The 24,369-nt window shown below is 43.3% G+C and overlaps 1 protein-coding gene across 7 annotated transcripts in view; it reads left to right on the forward strand.

Annotated features, from left to right (window-relative positions):
- ryr1b (ryanodine receptor 1b (skeletal)) overlaps positions 1–15,993 on the forward strand; it is a 107,493-nt gene extending 91,500 nt beyond the window's left edge. For 5 of the 7 annotated variants that reach the window (XM_075472819.1, XM_075472820.1, XM_075472822.1 and 2 more), the window contains 17 exons: positions 2,974–3,055; positions 4,653–5,962; positions 6,034–6,125; positions 6,537–6,711; positions 7,603–7,689; positions 7,866–8,120; positions 8,226–8,356; positions 9,788–9,830; positions 9,918–10,051; positions 10,129–10,189; positions 10,922–11,068; positions 11,556–11,690; positions 11,776–11,932; positions 12,029–12,093; positions 12,182–12,282; positions 14,219–14,270; positions 14,360–15,993. In XM_075472819.1, the coding sequence (XP_075328934.1) occupies positions 2,974–3,055; positions 4,653–5,962; positions 6,034–6,125; positions 6,537–6,711; positions 7,603–7,689; positions 7,866–8,120; positions 8,226–8,356; positions 9,788–9,830; positions 9,918–10,051; positions 10,129–10,189; positions 10,922–11,068; positions 11,556–11,690; positions 11,776–11,932; positions 12,029–12,093; positions 12,182–12,282; positions 14,219–14,270; positions 14,360–14,455 (3,123 nt within the window). In that variant the 3' untranslated portion in view covers positions 14,456–15,993. Of the gene's footprint in view, positions 1–2,104; positions 2,135–2,843; positions 2,874–2,973; positions 3,056–4,652; positions 5,963–6,033; positions 6,126–6,536; positions 6,712–7,602; positions 7,690–7,865; positions 8,121–8,225; positions 8,357–9,787; positions 9,831–9,917; positions 10,052–10,128; positions 10,190–10,921; positions 11,069–11,555; positions 11,691–11,775; positions 11,933–12,028; positions 12,094–12,181; positions 12,283–14,218; positions 14,271–14,359 lie in introns of all 7 variants that reach the window. The other 2 variants (XM_075472817.1, XM_075472818.1) reach the window with 1 other exon arrangement.
- The last annotated feature ends 8,376 nt before the right edge of the window (positions 15,994–24,369 follow it).

The raw sequence follows: 24,369 nt of genomic DNA on the forward strand, positions 1-24,369 counted from the left end.
TTTAAAACGACCTAAAAACATCATATATGAATTTTTTTTTCCACTTTTTTTTTCATAGATCTTTTATCCCACTTCAGTTCTGATCATAACTACCAAGTTTTCAATTATTTTTAAAAAAATTAACCCTTTAAATGCCATTTTGAACTTTTTAGCCCAAATTTTAAGCCTTTAGGTGCCAGTATTTTCAAAATATGGAATGCAAAGTGGAATTATTGAGTAGGGATAATTATGGTCTGGGATATGTCAATGATTAGCAACAACATTGATTTTTAGGGATTTAAATTTTTTTTATTATGCCTGATTTAAAAAAAAAACTCCTTAATTTCTGAAAAGGGACATTTTTGTCCCCTTCAAAAATGATCCCTAAAATACCATATGTTAATATTTTTAAATCTTTTTAAATCTTTTCTTCCACTTCAGTTCTGATCATAACCACCAAGTTTCCAATTATTTTCAAAAAATTAACCCTTTAAAAACCAGTGTATATGAGGTAAACACCAATTTCTGTTAAAACACACACACAAAAACTGCTATATTTTCAATATATGCATTGCAAAGTGAAATATTCTATGGGGGATTATTAGGTGTGGGATATGTCATTGATGAGCTACAACATCAGTTTTTACAACTTTTTAGTTTTTCTGCAGTGGCAGATTACAGAAACGGGTCCCATAGACATCCATTATAATGAATACAGCATTAGACTATGCTGTTAAAAATCCCTAACAATCAATGTTGTTGCTGATCATTGACATATCCCAGACCATAATTATCCCCGCTCAACAATTCCACTTTGCATTCTATATATTACGGGCTGCACGGTGGTGTGGTGGTTAGCACTGTTGCCTCACAGCAAGAAGGTTCCAGGTTCAACACCCAGCTGGGGCCTTTCTGTGTGGAGTTTGCATGTTCTCCCCGTGTATGCGTGGGTTCTCTCCGGGTACTCCGGCTTCCTCCCACTGTCCAAAAAATCATGCATGTTAGGTTGACCACCTGCTGGTGGTGGTCGGAGGGGCCGATGGCGCCGGTGCATGGCAGCCTCGCCTCCGTCAGTGTGCCCCAGGGCAGCTGTGGCTACAATCCAGTAGTCTGCCACCATCAGCATAGCACTTTGAGATTCCGCATGAAATGAAAAGTGCTTTACAAATGTAATTGATTATTATTATTATTATTATTATTATTATATTGAAAATATAGCAGTTTTTGGGTTTGTTTTTTTTTGTTTTTTTTTTACAGAAATTGGCGTTTACATCATATAAACCAGTATTTAAAGGGTTAAATTTTTGAAAATAATTGAAAACTTTGTAGTTATGATCAGAACTGAAGTGGGATAAAAGATTTATGAAAAAAAAAGTGGAAAAAAATATTAATGTATGATGTTTTTAGGTCGTTTTAAAAGGGGACAAAAATGTCCCTTTTCAAAAATTAGGTTGTGTTTTAAATCAGGTATGAGGGTTATGAAAGGCCCAACTGTTTAAGATAGGATTCAAGTGAACTGAGGGGGATATTGGACTCGATGCACACGATGGGGAAATTTTATTTTTGTGTAAGAAATTCTGTTTTAAGGCATTTCTTGACGCCTTGGCTTGTAAAACGTTTTTCAGTCTTCTTTACCTCAGTTGTGCCTTGAAGCTCTTAACCCGTTCTGGACACTCGGGTCAGTCAGAGCTCTTTAACATAAAAAGCACTGAAAGATAACTGGTTCCTGGTAGCTTCAGTGAATTAATTTGCAGCTGATTTAAACGTGAAATGTATGACGGTCACATCTAAGTAGTTTTATTTTTCATTTTTTAAAAACACGGTCATTTCGTTTGAGGCCATAACTTAATTTGGGGTTTTAATCATATACACAAATACCTATAAAATAACCAATAAAAAGGAAAGTTTATATCATTTCGCTTTTGTTTGCAAAGGAATGATGACCAGCACACAGTGAACTGCCAGATTCAAACTTTAGTTGGATAAGAAATAGATATTATGCTCACATGTTAACAAAGAAATCTGAAACATTCAAACTGGCTTAATAAATAAGATAAGATTCAGGCCTAAACAAAGTAAAAATGTTGATGGATAACATTTTTATTTTCATCTGTAACCCTGTCAGATGCACCCTGATCCCGGACAACGAAACGGCGTAAGATTCTGTGTTTTTCCTGCCAACACCATCTCATTTACAGGCCCCGTCATGCTTTTATAAAGAACTCATATTTCACAACATCTGTTCAAAAAGAGCCTAAAACAACCTGCATCATCTACATGTGCTTCTTTCCTTCTTGCAGTTCATGTTTGTTGTTATTGGATACTATCGATGTAGTTATTTTGTAGGGATAGGTTTAGCTTTCTGAAACTTTTAAAGGGAAAATATGTTTGTTTACATCTTTTACAGACTTTTTTTCTCTGGAAAGAGAGGGATGTTTCTCAGAAGTTGCCCGAACTCGAGTGAATTTTTGTTAGTTTTTATGTTGCTCCCTAAAACTTTTGACTATTTAGCTTTGCTGCTATCCATTTAGCTATCTGGTTGTCTTTGTCACTGAGGTGTTATAAAAGGTACGGCTGTGGTGTCTTGTCCTGACATCCCTTTTCCTCTAGATCGCATCATTCTGAGAGCATTAATGTTCTACAAAAAGCATCTCAGGCTCTCATTATTTGCTGGCAGCCTTCAGGAGCGTTCAGACCAACGTCTCTGAATGTGTTTTTTCTTCAGATAAAGAGAAATTGTCTCTGAAAGGATCATTGTTATACCTGCCTGTCTTTCAATTGTCTGTTTTGCTTCCCATCACATCTAATGTAATATTTGTGTTGCTAAAAAGGAATGTTTTTTTTATCTAAAAATGCAAACCCAGGATCATTTTTGGAGTAGAACACACTCTGAGGTAGTATGTTTTATTTATGTCTCAAAAGAAGCGTAATATGTGGCTGAAATGACAAGTTTGTTTGTGCTCACCGTGCTGTTTGCTTGTGTTTTGACTTTAGGACTCCAGTCAGATTGGGCTGTTGAAGGAACTGCTGGATCTGCAGAAAGACATGGTGGTGATGCTTCTGTCCCTGCTTGAAGGTAAAATTTCCATCTCACACGAGGAGTAGGGGAAATGTCCGATTCTTAGACACATCGCTATTCGGACGATTCTGAATCGATTCACAAACGTCCACATTTCGATTATTTAAATAAAGTAATACAGACGGCTCTAAAATTCAGAATTAAGAAGCGCGGTACGCGTCCTCTCCGGACACTACGGGGAGCTCGACCTGAGAGCCTAACGGCTCCTTCTAATTGATTTTCAGTGAAAGCAAACTGAACAAGAGCCACATTATTATGACGTTTTACAGGGATATATGATCCTCCGTGAACACGTTGTCTTTTATTTTGTTTCTGCGCGCGACTTCCTGTCCCACATGATCTGCTCTGTGCTGCTGCGTTGTAGTGATGGGATTCTCGATTCCTTTTACTGACTCGAGTTTGTGTGAGTCACTAAAGTGAATTGGGTTTTGGAGTCACGTAATGTACAAACAAGTTCTAAACCACGTCCCAAATCATTGTGAAAAAGGCTAAAAATCAAGAAGTCTTCGAGGCGAAACATTTATTTTTCTTTCTTTCTTATTATTATTGTTATTAAATTCTAATAACCCAAACAGCCAATAAATTAACATTCAGTGCGAAACAGTGCAAAATTATAATAAAATGTATGAAACTGTGCTGAAAATAGTACATTTAAATAACCTAAACAATAGTGCCAAAATAATAATATTCTAACATTCAACACTGCACCATTAGAATAAAATAATTATGTACAGAATGAATGAACTCCTACTTCCTTCGAAATAAAGCCGGGAGCGAGTGAGCTGTGAGCTGCCTGTGAATGTGTGAGTCGGGTATAAATCGTGAGTCCTAAATCGTGAGTCCTGAATCGTGAGTCCTAAATCATGAATCGTGAGTCCTAAATCGTGAGTCCTGAATCGTGAGTCCTAAATCATGAATCATGAGTCCTGAATCGTGAGTCCTGAATCGTGAGTCCTGAATCGTGAGTCCTGAATCGTGAGTCCTAAATCATGAATCATGAGTCCTGAATCGTGAGTCCTGAATCGTGAGTCCTGAATCGTGAGTCCTGAATCGTGAGTCTTAAAAATTAACCTAAAACTAGGAAATTTGATTATTTTAATTTAAGAGACAATTTTGGACTTGTTGAAATTCGCATCTGTTAATTCAATCAGGTAAACAAATTTATGATGTAGTTATATCAATCTATTCCGGACCATCTTTAAAGCGGCTGTGCAGGAGCGCAGATTTAAGTCACACACGCATCTGGTGGAATTTAGGGGTTAACTCCACCCGACGTAACTTTCCAGTTTGCACGTATTCCCATTGGTTTAATAAAATATGATGGAAATTAATTAAACTCTTGTTTCCTATTACAAATGCTCTGTTTTTAAAAATTGCAAGTTATGAATGTTTATTCAGTGAGACAAAAAGAAATGTATCAATTTATGTATATGAATCAAAGACCCATCAATAATCGTGTTATAATCGAATCGTAGCCCCTGAATCGTAATCGAATCGTGAGGCGCCCAAAGACCCCCCCCCCATGTCTCACACTGACTGACGTCTTCTCCCTTTTGTTACTGACTGGCTATAATGTTCTTATTTAATCTCACAGGCAACATAGTGAATGGCACCATTGCGAGGCAGATGGTTGACATGTTGGTGGAGTCATCCAGCAACGTGGAGATGATCCTTAAGTTCTTCGACATGTTCCTCAAACTCAAAGACATCGTGGCGTCCGACGCTTTCCGTGACTACGTGACCGATCCACGCGGGCTCATCTCGAAGAAGGACTTCTCCAAAGCCATGGACAGTCAGAAGCAATACTCCCCATCCGAAATCCAGTTCCTCCTCTCGTGCTCGGAAGCTGACGAGAATGAGATGATCAACTTTGAGGAGTTTGCGGATCGCTTCCAGGAGCCGGCCAAAGACATCGGCTTCAACATCGCAGTCCTTCTCACGAACCTGTCGGAGCACGTGCCCCACGACACCCGGCTTCAGAACTTCCTGGGGCAGGCGGAGAGCGTCCTCAACTATTTCCGCCCTTTCCTCGGCCGGATTGAGATCATGGGAGCCAGCAGGAAGATCGAGCGCATTTACTTTGAAATCAGCGAGGCCAACCGCAACCAGTGGGAGATGCCGCAAGTCCGAGAGTCCAAGCGCCAGTTCATCTTTGACGTGGTCAACGAGGGCGGCGAGAGTGAGAAAATGGAGATGTTTGTCAACTTCTGCGAGGACACCATCTTTGAGATGAACATTGCAGCGTCCATCTCAGAGCCCGAGGGAGACGGCGAGGAAGAGGAAGATGATGAGGAGGAGGAGGAGGGTGGAGGAGAGGAGGCAGAGGCTGTGGAAGGAGAGGAAGGCAACGGAGAGGACACGGGCCCAGAGTCGACTTCGGCTTTCGCAGAATTTATAAAGAGCGTGGTTAACTTCTTCAACATGTTCACCTTCCGTAACCTGCGGCGTCGCTACCGCAAACTGAGGAGAATGACGATAAAAGACATGGTGATCACCCTGGTGACGTTCGTCTACACTGTTCTCATGGGCATCCTGATATTCGTCTACAACATATGCAAGGGCTTCTTCACGCTCATATGGAAGGCACTGTTCGGTGGAGGCTTGGTGGAGGGTGCCAAGAAGATGACGGTCACAGAGATCCTGGCCAGCATGCCGGATCCAACGCAAGAAGAAGTTCACGGAGACCTGCCACCTGAGCCGGGAGCGAGAGAGATCCAAGATTCAGACGGAGGGTCGGACCTCTTAGATACCATTGGAGGAGAAGAGGAAGAGGAGGATGGCGAAGAAGGGGAAGGTGGACGACTGCCTGGTTTCAATACTCCTGGTGGACTTGGAGATATGGGAGAGACGACACCAGAAGAGCCTCCAACTCCGGAGGGCTCGCCGTTGTTAAAGAGGAAGCTGGTGAGTTGTTTTTACTGGTGTAAACGTGTTCTTTTAACCGGGTCATTTACCGGAAACTGTCGTTAAAACAGTTGGCTGCTGCGGTGGGAGGACCGGAGGAGGAGGAGGAGGAGAAGAAAGCCCAACCAGAAGAAGAGGTGCCTCAGGAAACGGAGAAAGCAGAGTAAGTGTTCATTCACAGCTTAAAATTAGGCCTGGGCGAGTTAATATCGTTATTATCGCATTAACGCATTGATTATTTGACGCCGATAAATATTTTATTTTAATTAAAATCGCGATTAATCAGGGAAATCATGTGATTAATTAGATTAAACATTTTAATCGTTGCCCAGCCCTAATTAAAATCACACCTGTGGTCACTTCTAAAGTACGAGTTTTTATGAAGCATTCATTGGCTTTATTGGCTGCAAAGTCTCCCTCTCCAGAAGTGTGTCCAGGCTTTTCTATGTTTACTGCTGGCCTTTTAGTTTATAACTTATCCGTGTGGTCATCCACTTTTTATTATCAGATGTTAAAACAAGGTCCAGAGTCTTGTTCAAAGAGTTTTTAACGTGTTTATTTGTGTGTGTTCCAGCATTGAGAATGGAGAGAAGGCAGAGAAAGCCGAGCCTGAGCCTGAGGTGAAAGAGGAGGAGCCTGAGCTAGAAGAGGAGAAAACTGTGACGACCAAGGCCAAGAAGGACAAGAAGTCTGCCGAAGGAGGCTTTGAGCTGTGGAATGAGCTGGAGATTCAGAGGATTAAATTCATGGTGAGCAGCTGCTGTTGTTCCCTAAACGTTAGGGGAACAGTGCAGCTCCAGCAGAATAACTTACACTCTTTACACAACATTCCTACTTGGTTGCATTCTGGCTTTTCTGAATACAACAATAAGAAAATGTTCCTCGAATGTTGGGCACAACTGCATTTAAAAGTCCTTTTAGACTGTAATGACCCCATAAAATGTTTACAGAACCTGACTCTTATCACAGTCCTGTTTGCTCTGTGAAGTTTAGGGGAACGTGAATATAAATGGGAACATTTTGCAAAGATTGCCCAAAGTTTCCCACATGATAGGCCTTTGGAGAACCAAAACATGCAACTAAAACCTAATGTTACACATTCCTGGTAACTAACATTTGTGATCTGGGTAATCTGACGTGGGCTGGAATAAACTTCTGGCATGTAGCTGCTAGAAAATGAACTTCATCCCCAATTGAATAACTGCAAAATGTTTGTTAAGCACTTAGTCGATGAAATGGAAAATCACATGTTGTTTTTTTTGTCCTTTTTGCACTTTCAACTTTCAAATTTTTTATGGTTGGATGGTCTTTCTTAAGTTTCTGGTCCCAGTTTACTGCAGGCGAATGCTTATGCTAATCTTTGAGGTCAAGTTGCATAAATCATCATCTTTTGATTTGTATTTGCTTGATATTTAAAAAAAAAACTGAGATCTAAACACACAGCATATTACTTTAAAATAATAGCCAATATACTCGCATGCTTATCATATCATGACAGATATTTAACAGCTAAACGACAGCAGGAATTAGCAGCTAAAAAGAGCTCCGAATCTGAAGTTAAACGCAGAGAAGTGAGGCAGCGTAATGTTTCTTCAGACCTGGCTGAGACTGTTTTTACTCTTTTCTTTATTTCCTGCCAGAACTACCTTTCACGCAACTTCTACAACCTTCGGTTCTTGGCTCTATTCATCTCCTTCGCTCTCAATTTCATCCTGCTCTTCTACAAGGTCTGTAAACGTTTGGCTTGCAGTCTTACGACTGTGGGCCATGCAGAAAGAGTTTGAGTTTGACTCAGATTTATTACAGTATTCAGTAAACCAAAAAAAAGGGAAAGTTTTTGGGTTCTACACACTTAATACTGAAGAAGACCTCCAGGACTCATTGGGTGTTGGACCTTTTCCAGGTGTCTGAGAGTCCTCCAGGTGAGGAGGAGTTTGAGGGATCCGGTCTGTTTGAGGGCTCTGGCATATTTGAAGGCTCTGGTTTCGAGGAGGATGGGTCCGGATTAGAGGACGGAGGAGAAGATGACGACGAAGAGGGTCCCTTGTACTACTTCTTGGAAGAGAGCACGGGCTACATGGAGCCAGCCATGGCCTTCTTTGGCATCGTCCACACCATCATCTCCTTCCTGTGCATCATCGGCTACAACTGCCTCAAGGTGTGCGGCATCTTGAATGAATAAACAGAAAAACACGCTTAATGTTCCGTGGGTGGTTGGAGGTTTCATCCAACGTTCCTTCTGTACTTCCTCCTCCCTTCTTAGGTCCCTTTGGTTATCTTTAAAAGAGAGAAGGAGCTGGCCAGAAAGCTGGAGTTTGACGGCCTCTATGTCACCGAGCAGCCTGAGGATGATGACATCAAGGGCCAGTGGGACCGACTGGTGCTCAACACTCCGTAAGAGCCCTCAACACAACACATTTCTAGATGAACTCATTTCAATTTGAACGTTACGAAACGTTGTTTCTGTTTCTCAAAATAACTCTGGGGTGTTATAACCACACATAAAAAGCAGGTTGAGCTTTCACAGCAGCTTTGGGACTTGATGAACTTCATTTCATTGTCTTGGGCTGTGTTCGAAACCGCATACTTCTCCTACTACTTTCACTATTCATACTAACCATTTGAGTTAGTATGCGAGTTTGAGTAAGCGAAAAGTTCCCGGATACATACTAGATTCGCTGAAATGTTGGGTATGCATCATGAGGTTACTACTCATACTCAAACTACCCAAGATGCAACGTAACGTGACGTCGCCGATCGTCATTTCCTTTCAAAACGGCAGTTTCAAGCTAGCTACAACGAGGGTAAGTTCACTTCCTGTTTTCAAAACAAAAGCACCAATTGTATCGTAATGGCTTTCCCTATGATAAAAGACACTGGGTATTTTATTTTGTGAAAATAACAGGAAGTGCGTTGCTCACTGCGGCTAGCTTTTGTAGTACCGAATTCGTGGGAACAAAATTGTAAACAGCCGGTATTTTGTCAGATTTTCAACACGTTGGGGATCTAAACGACTACTTTCTCGTCTGAAAATGTTTCAGATGTTGCTAAAGTTTACAGAGTTTAGAGCTTAAGCGAAATCAGCTTCAGGCCGGCTGATTTCGGCTCGGGCAGGAGCGAAATGCATTGTGGGTAAACGCTCTGCATACTGTCTGATACTGTCTGGGAACTTCTAACTCAAAAAGTTAGTTTGAGTAGTAGGAGTAGTAGGAGAAGTATGCGGTTTCGAACACAGCCTAAGGCTTTCAAACATCTGGCGCCGTCTGCCTGTCAGAAGGCTGAATATAAGGGCTGATGAACAGGAGTCATGAGTCTGATTGCTCCGCAGAGCAGGGAGACGAATCAGAATCATAACACTTCTGGCCCAGGTTGTTAAGGCGGCACCACAAATAGGAACACAGGCGAACATTAACATCCGTTGCTTAGGTTTCACCAGTGCTTATAAGCTCGTTTATTTAATGGCAGAACCCCTGCTGTGCTACTGATTCTGTATTAGATGACATATGTTGCAGCTTCCGACATTAGAAAAAGTTCTGGTTTTACATTACTGGCTAATTTCTTGGTTAAGTTCGGTCAATTCTGCAACTGCTAATGAGAATTTGCTGTTAATAACAAATCTATGAAGCAAAAAGGTTTGACCTCACAGCTTTCAAGTTAGCACTTCGAGGCATTAGTCCTGTTAAATCTATGAGAACGCATGTGTTAACGCGCAGTTAGGATCAAATCATTACGTTATATCACTTTAGAATTAAGATGAATGTTTCAAGGCTGCACATTTTGTATTAAACCTTAGAATACAAATGTATTTATTCTGTCGTAATGCAGGTCTTTCCCCAACAACTACTGGGACAAGTTTGTGAAAAGAAAAGTGAGTTTTTCCGCACATCAGCCACACTTTTGCAGCTTTGCATCTTAAAGTTGAAAGGATCTCTGAACATGTGTGTGTGTCGTCCAGGTTCTGGATAAATACGGGGACATCTACGGCAGAGAGAGGATCGCAGAGTTGCTCGGCATGGACTTGGCATCTCTGGACGTGAGCGCCTTGACTCACGAAAAGAAGCCCGAACCGGACACGTCCATGTTCAGCTGGTAAGCACGGCTCCCGCGTTAATCAGCACGGTTATACTAAGAAGTGCTGCAGGGTGAACTTCTCCTCCTCTCTGCAGGATAACATCTATTGACGTCAAATACCAGATCTGGAAGTTTGGTGTTATCTTCACTGACAATGTGAGTTAAAGAAGCAGTTTGTGGTGCGTCTTGGGCTGTGTTCGAAACCGCATACTTCTCCTACTACTCATACTAACTTTTTGAGTTAGTGTGCGAGTTTGAGTAAGCGAGAAGTTCCCGGATGCATTCTAGATTGGCCGAAATGTTGGGTAAGCATCATGAGGTTACTACTCATACTCAAACTACCCAAGATGCAACGTAATGTGACGTCGCCGATCGTCATTTCCTGTCAAAACGGCAGTTTCAAGCTAGCTACAACGAGGGTAGGTTCACTTCCTGTTTCCAAAACAAAAGCACCAATTGTATGGTAATGGCTTTCCCTATGATAAAAGACAACAGGCATTTCATTTTGTGAAAATAACCGGAAGTGCGTTGCTCACTGCGGCTAGCTTTAGTAGCGCCGAATTCGTGGGAACAAAATTGTAAATAGCCGGTATTTTGTCAGGTTTTCAACACATTGGGGGTCTAAACGACTACTTTCTCACCTGAAAATGTTTCAAATGTTGCTAAAGTTTACAGAGTTTAGAGCTTAAGCGAAATCAGCTTCAGGCCGACTGATTTCGGCTCGAGCAGGAGCGAAATGCATTGTGGGTAAACGCTCTGCATACTGTCTGATCGATCAGTATGCAGGATGCAGTATGTAGTATGTAGTATGCGGTTTCTAACACAGCCCATGTCTTTCAGGGGATCTTTTTTCTTGGGTCTGACTCACGCCCCTCTTTCCTCTTTCAGACTTTCCTCTACCTGGTCTGGTACATGTTGATGTCACTGCTCGGACACTACAACAACTTCTTCTTTGCCTGCCATCTTCTGGACATCGCCATGGGAGTTAAAACTCTGCGCACCATTTTGTCTTCCGTTACTCACAACGGCAAACAGGTGACGTGTCCGCTTATACTGCTTTTTACCATTTAGCTGTTATGCTGCAAACAAGTGGAACAAACTGCCAGTGGAGATTAAACTTTCACCAAATGGAGACATTTTTAAATCCAGGTTAAAAACATTTCTTTCCTCATGTGTCTATGCATGAAATCTGCACAATATCTTTGAACTTATCTGGACTGTTGCTTGTTTTTAAATTAATTTAAATGATTTTATTTGTTTCTCTTTATATTCTTTTATGTATTTTAATGCTTCTTGCACTCCCTGCTGCAATGCTTTTATTTTATGTAAAGCACTTTGAACTGTTTGTACATGAAATGTGCTACAAATTAATTTAATTTAATTTAATTTAATTTAATTTAATTTAATTTAGTTTTGTTTAGTTTAGTTTAGTTTTGTTTTGTTTTGTTCTATTTTATTTTGTTTTATTTTATTTTATTTTATTTTAACTCGGTCTGATGAGGTGTCTGTCTGTTCTCTACAGCTGCTCATGACGGTGGGTCTGCTGGCCGTTGTGGTTTACCTGTACACCGTGGTGGCCTTCAACTTCTTCCGCAAGTTCTACAACATGAGTGAGGAAGAGGACGAGCCGGACATGAAGTGTGACGACATGATGACTGTGAGTGGGGGGCAGATCCCCGACACGTGGGGCACATTAGTGGTGCGCAGCGTGGTCTAAGCTCCTGTCCCCCCCTCTTCTGCAGTGCTACCTGTTCCACATGTATGTTGGCGTGCGAGCCGGCGGCGGCATCGGAGATGAGATTGAAGACCCGGCCGGGGATGAATACGAGCTCTACAGAGTTGTCTTTGACATTACCTTCTTCTTCTTTGTCATTGTCATCCTGCTGGCCATCATCCAGGGTGAGCTGGAGCCTGAGTGACCTGTTCTGTGAGGAATGTGTCAGAGGAACCCGGTTGTTCTATTGATCTGTTTTTGTTTCTGTTTCTGTCCGTCAGGTTTGATCATCGATGCTTTTGGAGAGCTGAGAGACCAGCAGGAGCAGGTCAGGGAGGACATGGAGGTAAGATTCTCATTATTTAATCCACCTTCATCTGTCTCTGAGTTACTAGAAGAACGTGTTCACCCTGATCTGTGCTTCTTCCCTGCAGACTAAGTGCTTCATCTGCGGGATAGGAAGCGATTACTTTGACACGACGCCGCACGGCTTTGAGACGCACACGCTAGAAGAACACAATTTAGCCAACTACATGTAAGTTACGTTTTACATACAGTATTCATTTGTCACGATATGTTTTCTGTTTAGATATGCAGTCCTGTGTAAAAGAAAGAACATCCTCTTTTATCTCTAAGATTTAAAAAATCCCCACTTAACGAAACACCGTCTGGGCCTTAGCCGTACTAAATAAGAGGTAAATCCAACCTCAGATGAACAACAACAAATCCTGTGTCAGTATTTATTTAACAAAAAGTCAAAACACAGAATCAGAGTGTGAGAAACTAAGTGAACCCCTGATCCAGCAGCTTCAGCAGCAGGGAGCTGAAGTAATGGTTTCCTGTGGGACGTTCTCAGTCTCTCTCACGGTTGAGGAGGACCTTTGGCCCACTCTTCTCTCCAGCGCTGCTTCAGCTCATTGAGGTCTGCAGCTCTGGTTTCTGCAGCTCTCTGAAGGTCCCACCACAGCAGCCCAGTCGGGCTGAGCTCTGGACTCTGACTGGACCGTTGCAACACCTTGATTCTTCTCTTCTTCAGTGTCTTTGTTCCTGCTTTGTTTTGGTAGTCACTTCCTGTTATAGTCTTATTGTCGTCATCCTGTTGTCACCTCTGCATCGATGTCTTCCCCTCTGTTGAGTGTATTTATACCTGCGTGTTCGTGCTATCACGCTCCGAACTGGAGGACTCAAATGCACGACTGACAGAACAGATTTCCAAAATCAGTATCGGTTTGATCAATCCAAGGTTAGGTACGCGGGCAAGAACAGATAAGGCAAAGGTACAGAATCAGCTGGCAAAATCTCTGGTCGTAAAACATGCAAAGGGGTCAAAAATGTGAAAACTAGACTTGGTATAAATGACTGACAAAGGACTGACAAAGACGAACCCGCAAAGAACAAGACGAAGGCTGGGGTATAATACACGACTTGGCTTAGTTTTTTCACATACAGTTGTATGTGTCCTAACACACTAAAGCTTAGAAGTGAGGGAGCACGTTCTTTCTTTTAACCCATTTAGACCGGGAAAGCGTTGCCGCATTTCTACCTTTAAAGCCGTTGTTGCGTTATTCTACCATGAAGGCCGGGAAAGCGTACACGACGGTAGCAATTGTGAGGAGTTTCTTGGCTTTGATGATGCTGATGAACGTGCTGAGCCAATTGATGGAGATTTATGGCGAGCACATATGTTTGAAGATGACGATAACGACGAGGATGATTTTGACGGGTTTGAATGTGAGTGGAAGACTGACAATTACCACCTTAATCGACGGAGAGATTTCAACTGCACAGCAGGGGTGAAAGTGGATTTACCTGCAGATGCCACACCGTTGCAGGCATTTAATCATATTTATACTGAGGAGCTTTGGGCGCATCTCGTTTCCGAGACGAATAGATACAGTGAGCTGGTACTTCAGCTCGAGCAAAGATGGCAAGGTGGTCACACGTAACTGTGCCGGAGATGGAAACGTTTATTGGAATGTGTATGGGCTCCTTGTGCTGCCAGTACGAAGAGATTACTGGCGATGAAATAAATAGATAAATAAATCATTTAAATATAAAATTAAATTTTATTTTATTACTGTTTTTGAAATTGAAAATGGCGCTGTTCCTGCACTTTACTTTTTACATTTTCTATTTTCGTGAAGGTGTATGTAAATAAACTCAATTTCCAAAGAAAGCCACAGGTGTAAGCTCTCAAATACTTTTTGAATTTTGTTTCTATCTGCTACAGAGGCTGAGAAATCAATCATTTAGTAGGCGTTGCTGAATTTCCAGAAAAACTTCAGGTTTTAGGGGGTCTTTCTGAAATCGCCCACAGGTTTTACAGGCATTCTTTTCCAGGCGTTTTAGGCCTAAATGGGTTAACAGCGACTGTATGCGCTTAAGCGCAGATTTCTCTCTCAAATTTGTGCTCTTTAAGTGGATTATTTCACCATTTTCTGCTGATCAATCTGACGTTTGTGTCCCTTCAGGTTCTTCCTGATGTATCTCATCAATAAAGATGAAACGGAGCACACAGGACAGGTTAGTGATGCAGGAGGCAAGCAGAAAGGCTTTCATTCATGTTTCTGTCCTTTTATGTGAAACTCCCATCGTTTCCCTTTGGCTTTCAGGAGTCATACGTTTGGAAGATGTACCAGGAGAGATGCTGGGACTTCTACCCGGCTGGAGACTGCTTCAGGAAGCAGTATGAGGACCAGCTCGGATAAACCCCTGCCTCTTTCACGTGTGTCCAAAGGAGAAAAAGAGGAGAGAGGAGGCCAATTCGGATTGAAACGTCTAAAGCAAACGCGTCTGTGTCTCAGTTGTGTGTCTTGTCTGCACATTTCTCTCGCCTGTGAAAGCTATGCACACTTTGACTGCACTTTGTTCACCACCTGCTGCAGAATGTTGATAAGAAAAGCAGAGTAATGATATGAGAAAGACGAAGCCGGGAGCCTTTTTAATTCTGCTGTGAATTCATGGCCTTTTCTATGTGAATTCTGCATAGATCACCTTTTTGCATATCAACTGCTCCTCTTCACAAGGAGCTCTTTTAGTCGCTGCTGCTGTAAACGTTATAGTGCCTATAGCAATGTCACTGCTAGACATTTTTAGCTTAATAATTTCATGTATAGTCTGTCAGATTGGGATTGTTTGTATGTGGCTGATTCCATCCTGCTTTTTTTCCCCCTGGATGTTGGCGTTTGAGTGCGAGAGTCTTTAAAAAAGCAGCTCAGAGTCGTGTCTCTGAGGGAGCCGCGAACGTTTTCGTCCCCTCTCACTCCTTTCCTCTTAACACACGAAAGCTCGTCCTTTGCACGAGCGACTATGAACTTAAAAACTTGGACTGACTTGCCAAGAAAATTACCGTTCTATCATCTGAGTACACTCAGATGAAGTTTTATGGCACTCTGAAGTCTTACGATGCATCCCTGGATGTATGTGGTCCCCAGCCTCATCAGATGGTGATGATGTGCACACACATACGATATAGCAGGATGCCAGGAGTATTTATGTCTTATTTATATGCAGATCAAACCTTCTGAAGACGACCGTTTTAGCCTGTCTGTTTGTCGGGCCATCCCTTCTGTTTCACGACATTTTATGCACAAACACCCTTTTTGTCAGTGCATTGAAATAAGTGACGAATGTATTTAATGAGAACATTTTTGGCCGAGTGTCATCTGTGTAACTGAATAATGACGAGGCTGTTTACAAGGCCTTTTGATGAAAATACATATTTTACATGAACCATAGATACATATATTTATTTTTCTTTAGGGCTTCCAGGAATTGAATTGAGTCGGCGCTGCTTTTTCAGACATGAACAGGTTTGTTTGTGAAGCTCACAGTGGAGGAGAGGATAAGAAACGCCCAGTTTGCAGTCAGAAGGAACTATTTAGCTTTTTGTTTTTGCTGGTTAGGTTTTTACGATAGATATTTTTAGGAATTCAGCATATCACTTATTTTTCTCAAAGAAAGTCGTGTGTGACGCACTGATCTCGGACGGTTCCGTCTCACCACGCCTCTTTCAGAACACGTACGCACTCATGAATTCTCCATCGTATATCCAGTGTTATGACATGTCGGAGACAGCAGTGTGTCGGGGGCTGATGACTGAAGTGTTGCTGTGGCCGCTGTGGTTCCCACAGAGGCTGTTCCATGGTGTGGAGCTGAATGGAGATCACTGCTTTCCACCAGACTGAGTGTCCTCTGACTGAACCCTGTGTTACAATACAGAATAAACAGATTATTTTAAGGAGAACTTGAGCAAGTCTCATTATTTATATTTAAGTGTCAGTCTGTGTTTCTGTGGTCTAGCTGATCAAGCTGATTTCAGAATCTATATATTTTGGAAAGTAAATGTAAATGTACATGTATGTGCAGGAGTCCACACGCATATAGTCGCAAAAGGTTATTGCTGCTCAGCACACAAACAATACACAAAACTGAAAATGAAGCTTCTCTTCAGAGTGAACCAAGGCCAAAATGATTAAACTAAACAAACTAGATTTTAAAGGTTTGGGGCTAGTGGTGGTCAAGGTGTGGTACACACTATTTTGTAGGAAATATTTAATTTCTTCATAAAAGCTCTCCATAGCTGCTGCTGATCACCCAAAGAAAAAAAACTCTCCGACATACAGCGACTAGTTACGGTTACTATGGCTACTACTATGGCCTCCACATACCTCCATCGATGGCTGCCGAGGTGCAGACACACAGGTTGGCAGGTCCTGTGTGTTTGCTGAAAAAGTCACCCAAAGAATGGAAAAGACCTTGGATTGTGCCATTGACGTCTTGCTCTTTTGTGTGGATAATCCTTTATCTTCTGCTGAGTTCAACATATCCAAGAAAAAGGGATAATCAAACCCTATGTCCAGCCAGATGGAGTCAGCACATGTTGTTCACAAGAGTGCTGGACTATGGCCATGCCAGGCCACCTCCAGGTGAACAAGCCGTCACAGGTAGACCACTCCTGGGTGTTTTTAATCTTTTGCTGATACTTCTCTTGGCTGGTGATGTTGAACTAAATCCTGGACCTCAATTTTCAACGGGATTAGGCCCACGGCTAGCTGGATCACTTCCAGTGCTTGCTGGGCCTCCACCTCTGCTGCCTGGGCCTCCACCTCTGCTGCCTGGGCCTCCACCTCTGCTGCCTGGGCCTCTACCTCTGCTGCCTGGGCCTCCACCTCTGCTGCCTGGGCCTCTACCTCTGCTGCCTGGGCCTCCACCTCTGCTGCCTGGGCCTCCACCTCTGCTGCCTGGGCCTCTACCTCTGCTGCCTGGGCCTCTACCTCTGCTGCCTGGGCCTCGAACACGACTGGCCATACAAAGGTAAAATACAGGAATCCAGTCCTTAAAAAACACTGCAGAACAAAGCTATTTCAAACCCTGAACCAGTCCAGATTAACCTGGGACCCCCGCCATAAGCCAAAGGGACTGTTCTGCGGCCACTTGAATGCAAGGCGCATCGGTAACAAGCGTGAGCAGCTAGAACATCTTTTACGTGACTCGAATTTGGACTGCTTCTGCATATCAGAAACCTGGCTAAAACAAACATCTGCAGAAGCCTTGACATCTATGCCAGACTACCAGGTGTTTAGGAAAGAAAGAGAAAAAGGTAAAGGTGAGGGAGTTTTGATTTATGTCAGGAATAACTTGTCCTGTAAACAGTTAGAATGGCCTAAAGAGATTAAGTTTGATTGCGTTGGTGTAGAAATTACTTTGTCCAAAGAAATGTCATTTATATTAATTTGTCTGTATCGACACCCGTCTGCCAACATTGACTTCTTTGATCAACTTAAACACATGTTGAATCACTGTGACAAAAGTAAAGAGATCATTCTCATAGCTGACTTTAACATAAACTGGGATGATAAAAAGGAAGAAAAAACCTCAAGGGAGCAATGGATAAACATATCCATCCATCCATCCATCATCTTCCGCTGGTCCGGGGATCGGGTCGCGGGGGCAGCAGCTTGAGCAAAGAGACCCAGACGTCCCTGTCCCCGGCCACTTCCTCCAGCTCTTCCGGGGGGGACCCCGAGGCGTTCCCAGGCCAGCCGAGAGACATAGTCTCTCCAACGTGTCCTGGGTCTTCCCCGGGGCCTCCTCCCAGTGGGACAGGCCCGGAACACCTCACCGGGGAGGCGTCCAGGAGGCATCCTAACCAGATGCCCGAGCCACCTCATCTGACTCCTCTCGATGCGGAGGAGCAGCGGTTCTACTCCGAGCCCCTCCCGGATGACCGAGCTTCTCACCCTATCTCTAAGGGAGAGCCCAGACACCCTGCGGAGGAAACTCATTTCGGCCGCTTGTATTCGCGATCTCGTTCTCTCGGTCACTACCCACAGCTCGTGACCATAGGTGAGGGTAGGAACATAGATTGACCGGTAAATCGAGAGCTTCGCCTTCTGGCTCAGCTCCTTCTTCACCACGACGGGCCGGTGCAGAGCCCGCATCACTGCAGACGCCGCACCGATCCATCTGTCAATCTCCTGCTCCATTCGTCCCTCACTCGTGAACAAGACCCCGAGATACTTGAACTCCTCCACTTGGGGAAGGATCTCATTCCCGACCCGGAGAGAGCATTTCACCCTTTTCCGGCCGGAAAAGGGTGGATAAACATAATTTTGAGCAACTCATTGAGAAGCCGACCAGAGTAACAAAAAACTCTCAAACGAGAAAAGATCTCATGTTTACCAACAGGCCAGATAGAATAAACAAGACTTTTAACTTCTTAAATGGTATTTCTGACCACAATATTATCTTATTTTCTAGAAAGCTCACTAAGCAGAGGCTAGCACGGCCGCACGGGGCACCTACCTCCTCGGTGGCCAAGATAAATGTCATACCGAAGACACAGGTGCCCCACCTCAATGAAGCCTTGTCTAGGATAAACTGGGAGGAAGCATTATCCTCAGAAAAAATAGAAACCAACAGTGACTCCTTCACTAATAAACTAAAAGAGGTTATGTTTTTGTTCACCAGCAAGGGAGGCCGCAGAGCAAAGAAAGAGAAAAATCTACCATGGCTGGACCAGAACTGCAGAAATCTACTTAGGGACAGAGATGTATTACTTAAACAATACCTGAAAACCGGTCTTACCTATTCACCCATGCCCGTAACAAAGTAGTGCATAATATGAGAAAAGCCAAAGCAAACTTCTTTGTTTCCATCATAGAAAGTACTAAAGGCAATGGGAAAAAAACATGGCAAATTCTAAACAAATTACTAGGCAGGTATAATAAACAAGAGAGCAAAGCGCTCGAACTAGAAGTAAACAATGATGTGGTTAAGGATCCAGCTGTGGTGGCAAATACTTTTAATGATTATTTTATAAATGGTGTAACTGACATCACAAGGCTATTTAGTCCCTCCACCATTCAACCTCGTGAGATCAATGAAAATCATCCTATTTTCCAGCTTGAAAACATAACTGAGATGGAGGTAAAAAAGATAATTGCAACCCTTAACAATTCTAAAGCTAAGGATATTCACGGTATCGACACCAACTTTGTTAAAACTCATATGGATGTCTTAGCAAAGCCTATCTCCCTCTTGGTTAACCAATCACTCAATGAAAAAGTGGTTCCAACTTCCTGGAAGACGGCCTCAGTGTTACCCATTTTCAAAGGTGGGTCCAAAACACAGGTAGCCAATTATCGGCTCATAAGCCTCCTACCGATTGTCTCTAAGGTTGCAGAGAAGTGGGTAACAACTCAGCTAATCAATCATCTTGATAAAGGATTTACCCCACTCCACAGAATGCAGTTTGGCTTCCGGGCCAATCACTCCACTGAGACGGCGAACTGTTTTTTCATTGAAAATGTAAAATTGTTATTGGATAAGAACCCCTGTGTAGGAGCTGTGTTCTTGGATCTCCGGAAAGCGTTTGATACTGTCAACCATCAGGTACTCTTAAACAAACTCACTCATTTTAACCTTTCTGCTGATGCTGTTTCATGGTTTGAGTCATATATGTCAAGTAGAACGCAGTGTGTTAGGGTTGTTGATGCTAAGTCTTGCTATCGAGATAGTCTTGTTGGAGTTCCACAGGGCTCAATTCTGGGGCCTTTGTTATTATCCATGTACATTAATGATCTCCCAGATGTCTGCCCGAAAATTAATGTCTTGATGTATGCTGATGATGCTGTGATTTACACTCAGGGAAAGGATGCTATGTCAACAGCAGATAAGCTAACCAATGCATTAACCAGGGTGCAGGGCTCGCTACGCAATTCTTGTTTAATGTTGAATGAGAAAAAAACTGTGCACATGCTGTTCTCCAAAAAAGGAACAAGTCATAATATACCACCAATGTCTCACAGCAAAATGTCTAAATGCAAAGCCCATAACAAACACACAAGTCATACCACTGACCCACCAATGTCTCCAAATGAACATGCTGTCTTCTTGGACGGAGTGGAATTGGAGACAGTAACTGAATTCAAGTATCTCGGGGTGATACTGGACTCCAATCTTACTTTTAAGAAACACACCAAGAAGGTTACCAGCACTTTAAAATTCAATATACAAAATTTTAAACAAATCAGACCTTTTATTACAAATGCAGCTGCAAAAGCCTACCTGCAATGTATGATTTTATCCCATATCGAATACTGCTTTACATCCTGGATGTTTGCGGGTGTCACCACCCTTAAACCAATTAAACAATTATACAAGAAAGCCGTAAAGGTCTACAATCGGAAACCCCAGTCTTCCCATCACTGCTCAATTTTAAAAAAGCACTACTTATTAACCTTTGAGAATCTCAGAACATTCAAAAGCACCTGCCTCATCTATAGATCTCTGAACGGGCTGGCACCACCGCCCCTGGGTAACTTAATTAAACAGAAAAACAGGGTGACAATGACAAGATCAGCCATCAGGGGGGACTGTGAGGTACAGTTTAGGAGAACGGCATTTGCACAGAAGGTCCTATCAGTCTTTGGTTGCTCTACATGGAACACAGTTCCTGTAAGAAAGACTCTGACATTGACGTCTAGCCCCGCCCCCTTAACGTGCAGTTTCAGTTTAGTTTTACACAGAGCATGGAGCACATAGTCAGCTCTGCTGCCTCAGTTAAGTTACCACTTCAGGTTGGCTGGATCACAGCCTCATGATAATAGCATGTGAGGAGTTGTGTGTGTGCATTCCAACCAAGTAAGTGTTGTTAAGTGGCAAGAAAGTTAGTTAGTAGGTAGTTTTCAGAGTTTGTATGTCGTGGTGTTGATGTGCAACTATTGTTAGATTAGCATGCTAACCGCGATTAGCATGATAAGCTGAGAATTAGCATTGTAGGTTTACTGTATAGGAAAACGGCAATGTCATACTAATTCAGCTATGTTTAATTGAAGTAATGCTGGAAGATTTATTATTTCAGTCAGTTTATTTTGTTAGTTTAACTCAGTGTGTTGATTAGCCTTATTCTGTGTTAACAGACCACACACACGGCCAACTGAAGCTCTTGCACATGTAATTGAAGTGTGAAGTTTAATAAAGGAACAAAAGGGAGACAACTGCTTCATGGTGTTCTGACCGACACCCCCCATACAACACAAATCCCAACATCAGAACCAGCACAAATACAGTCCTTTATGGTCCTCACCAACATTTTGGTCCTTCGAGCCGGAATTTCTGTGTTGATTTGGGATCAAGATGCAACGAGGCAGTGAAGCAGTTTGTCCTAAGCGGCAGCCCCGTCTCCCTGCCTACCTTGAAGATAATGAGCTTGATGCAGCCAGCTATGGGCAACATCTCAGTGGACCGACAGCGATGCAGATGCACTCAACGGAGAGGGAATGGACATCCAACATGGAGGGAGCAGTCGAGATGACACCCACCACACGCCCTCACACCTCATATCCCAGGCGCCAAGTCCAGTGGGATTCAGCCCTTGGCGAACAAGAGGACGAATATCCCCATTTGCGTGTCCATAGGATATGAGAGGCGGCATGAACAGCATAGGATGCCCCGTCCATCCAGCCCTGAGTATGATGAGAGCAGTGACTCTGTCAATGCATACAAAGCTGAACTACAGGAGATTTGCATCGATAACATGAAACTTCATCAATCTCATAAGTATATACTAGACAGTATGGCTCAACTTAAAGATGTCTTTAGAGAAGTGAAGTCGCTCACAGAGAGAGTGACAACCCTCTTTAATGCTCAAGCAGAGCATCAACAGGAAGAATGGTCAGATCTACCCCCTCCTCCACCTCCAGCACCACGTGCCACAGACAGAGAAGAGGAGGAATACAGTGACTGGCCGCCTCCCCCATCATGGCCATCATCACAGCCAGAGAGCTGCAATAAAGGTCAAATCGTCTCAGCGATAGACAGAATGATGAGCGAGCTACAGCTACTGAAGCAGAGCGCTACCTCAAGATCAACGCCAGCGGCTAGCTTGCCTTCCACCCGGCGAGCTGGCTACTTCTCCGGGCCTAAGCAGCCTAGCAGGCCCGCAGCTGCTCCGCTATCGCCAACCATGGGAATGCCTACCCATTCCCCAGTCTTCAGTCCCTCTAACTTTAGAGCCCGATATGGACCTGGCCATGGTGGCACCGGAGGTGAAGCGTGGAGACGTTGCAGCCTTTGCTCTACAAGTCCAGTCCCTCGTTGGCATGCTCCAGACCCTGGGGCTTGAAGGAGAAGTAGAGCTCAGGTGTGGCACACACGTTGCTCGTCTTCTCACAAAGCTCCCATCGGAAATGAGAGCTGACTTCCGCCGTGCCATGCTACGAAAGCCAGAAGCCACATACTCTTTGATCGATCTGGCAGAGTGGCTAAGATACGAGTCATGGTGCCAAGACACTGAGGTCCAGCCAGAGAGCGGATATCAATGGCAGTCTAGCTCTAAAGTTGAGAAGAAGAAGAATCGATCAACTATGTCAGTGTTACATGGAGCGGAGGGATCCCACAGAACTGATCCCCCTAGGCCGCCTGCGCTGCCACAGAAGAAAGGCAAAGCTAAGTCATACTGCCCATACTGTGAGAGCTCTGAGCATTTCCTGAACAGGTGCCAAGCCATTCAAAAGCTCACAAAGGAACAAGTGACTGCGTGGATCAAAGCAAGCAAGCGATGCTGGCGCTGTGGAAGGAACCACCAGGCTGCTCAGTGTAACTTGAAGAAGCTGTGTGAGGTGTGTCAAGGCAAGCACTTAAAGGCAGCGCTCGAAATTAACGGTGTCCCGACGTCCCGGGGACCATAAAAAATTACACAGGGACACAACATTATCATATCTGGGACAATCGCGGGACAATGAGAAAAAAACTTAAAAAAAAAAGTTATTATTATTAGTTACTTATTATAAGCCCCCTCTGTCCATTTTAATTGTTTAAAAAGCTAACAGCGAAAAATACATTGATGTTCATGCATGTCGGTGCATCAGTACAGAGCAGCGCATTCTGTTCTAGAATCTTTGGCCCAAGTCTGCCCTCACTTGCTAGAGCTAGAACTAACACTAGTACTAGGTCTACTACGTGCAAGACACAGTTTACAGAATCAAATCATTCTCACACGCGTGACAAGAGCTGAAGACTGAAAATGTTAAGGTGGTTAAAACGGGCCGTGACGAGCAGTCAAAACGGCAAAACCGGAAGTGCGTTACTCACTGCGGCTAATTTTAGTAGCGCCGAATTCTGAAAGCTGAAATTGAATAACCTCTCAGAACGCCGCTCTGGAGCTGCTTTTAAAGACTTCCCACCTATCTGTTTGTTCTGTTAAGTACTGTGTTAAGGCACGTATTGTATGGCATATGTGGTGTAAAGTTGGCTAAGCATTTGAGTGAAGTTCTTTTGATGGGAAAACTCAGTAGTACTGAGTCTGCACTACTGTGTGGTTGTCGCTTGGGTTTGTCGTTGTCACAATTCATGCAACACAACTCTTTATCAGCAGTGCATTTCTGATATCTGCTTTACAGTAGCGCTTTTCCGTTAACGGGACGAGAGCAGGCAAAATGGCAAAACCGGACGTGCGTTACTCACTGCGGCTAGCTTTAGTAGCATCAAATATTGAAGGTACAAGTAGATGAAATGAACATGAAAGGGGTGTTGTTTTCAACTATAGTGTAGTGCTGTGAGATGAAACATTTTCTAAATGAGCTATTTGGCTCGTTTAAATAAACAGGTGTCTATTCAGTGCAGTCGCCAAAGTTTAAAAAACTGGAAATGGAATAAGTCTTATTTTGAAGAAGATATTGTATATGACAGGACATGTCATTTGCGTTTTGTAACTTTTATTGTAACATTGCAGTTACAAATATAGGCCTAATACAATATTCAGATGATTCTTAACCACTCCGCTCAATTTCAGACAGAAAAATGGGGACACTATTGCTTGCATTCGGCACAATACAACACAGAATTCGGGACCACTGGGGGACACAAAGAAAAAAAGTTAATTTCGAGCCCTGCTTAAAGGTCCTTCATGAGGTCAACAAAAGAGACACTGATGATCCTCCCAAGGATGGGAGCAGCGCAGACAGCGCAACCACAGATGTTCTCTACCTGGACCGCCCATCGGAGTCCTCTAGGGTCCTGTTGAAGGTCATCAAAGTGGTGCTTTGCTATCGCGACCGGAATCTGGTGACATATGCCGTGCTAGACGACGGCTCGGAGCGCACAATGCTCCTGCCAG

This window comes from Odontesthes bonariensis, chromosome 9 (assembly GCF_027942865.1).
Source record: "Odontesthes bonariensis isolate fOdoBon6 chromosome 9, fOdoBon6.hap1, whole genome shotgun sequence".
In the NCBI taxonomy this organism is placed as follows: Eukaryota; Metazoa; Chordata; class Actinopteri; order Atheriniformes; family Atherinopsidae; genus Odontesthes; species Odontesthes bonariensis.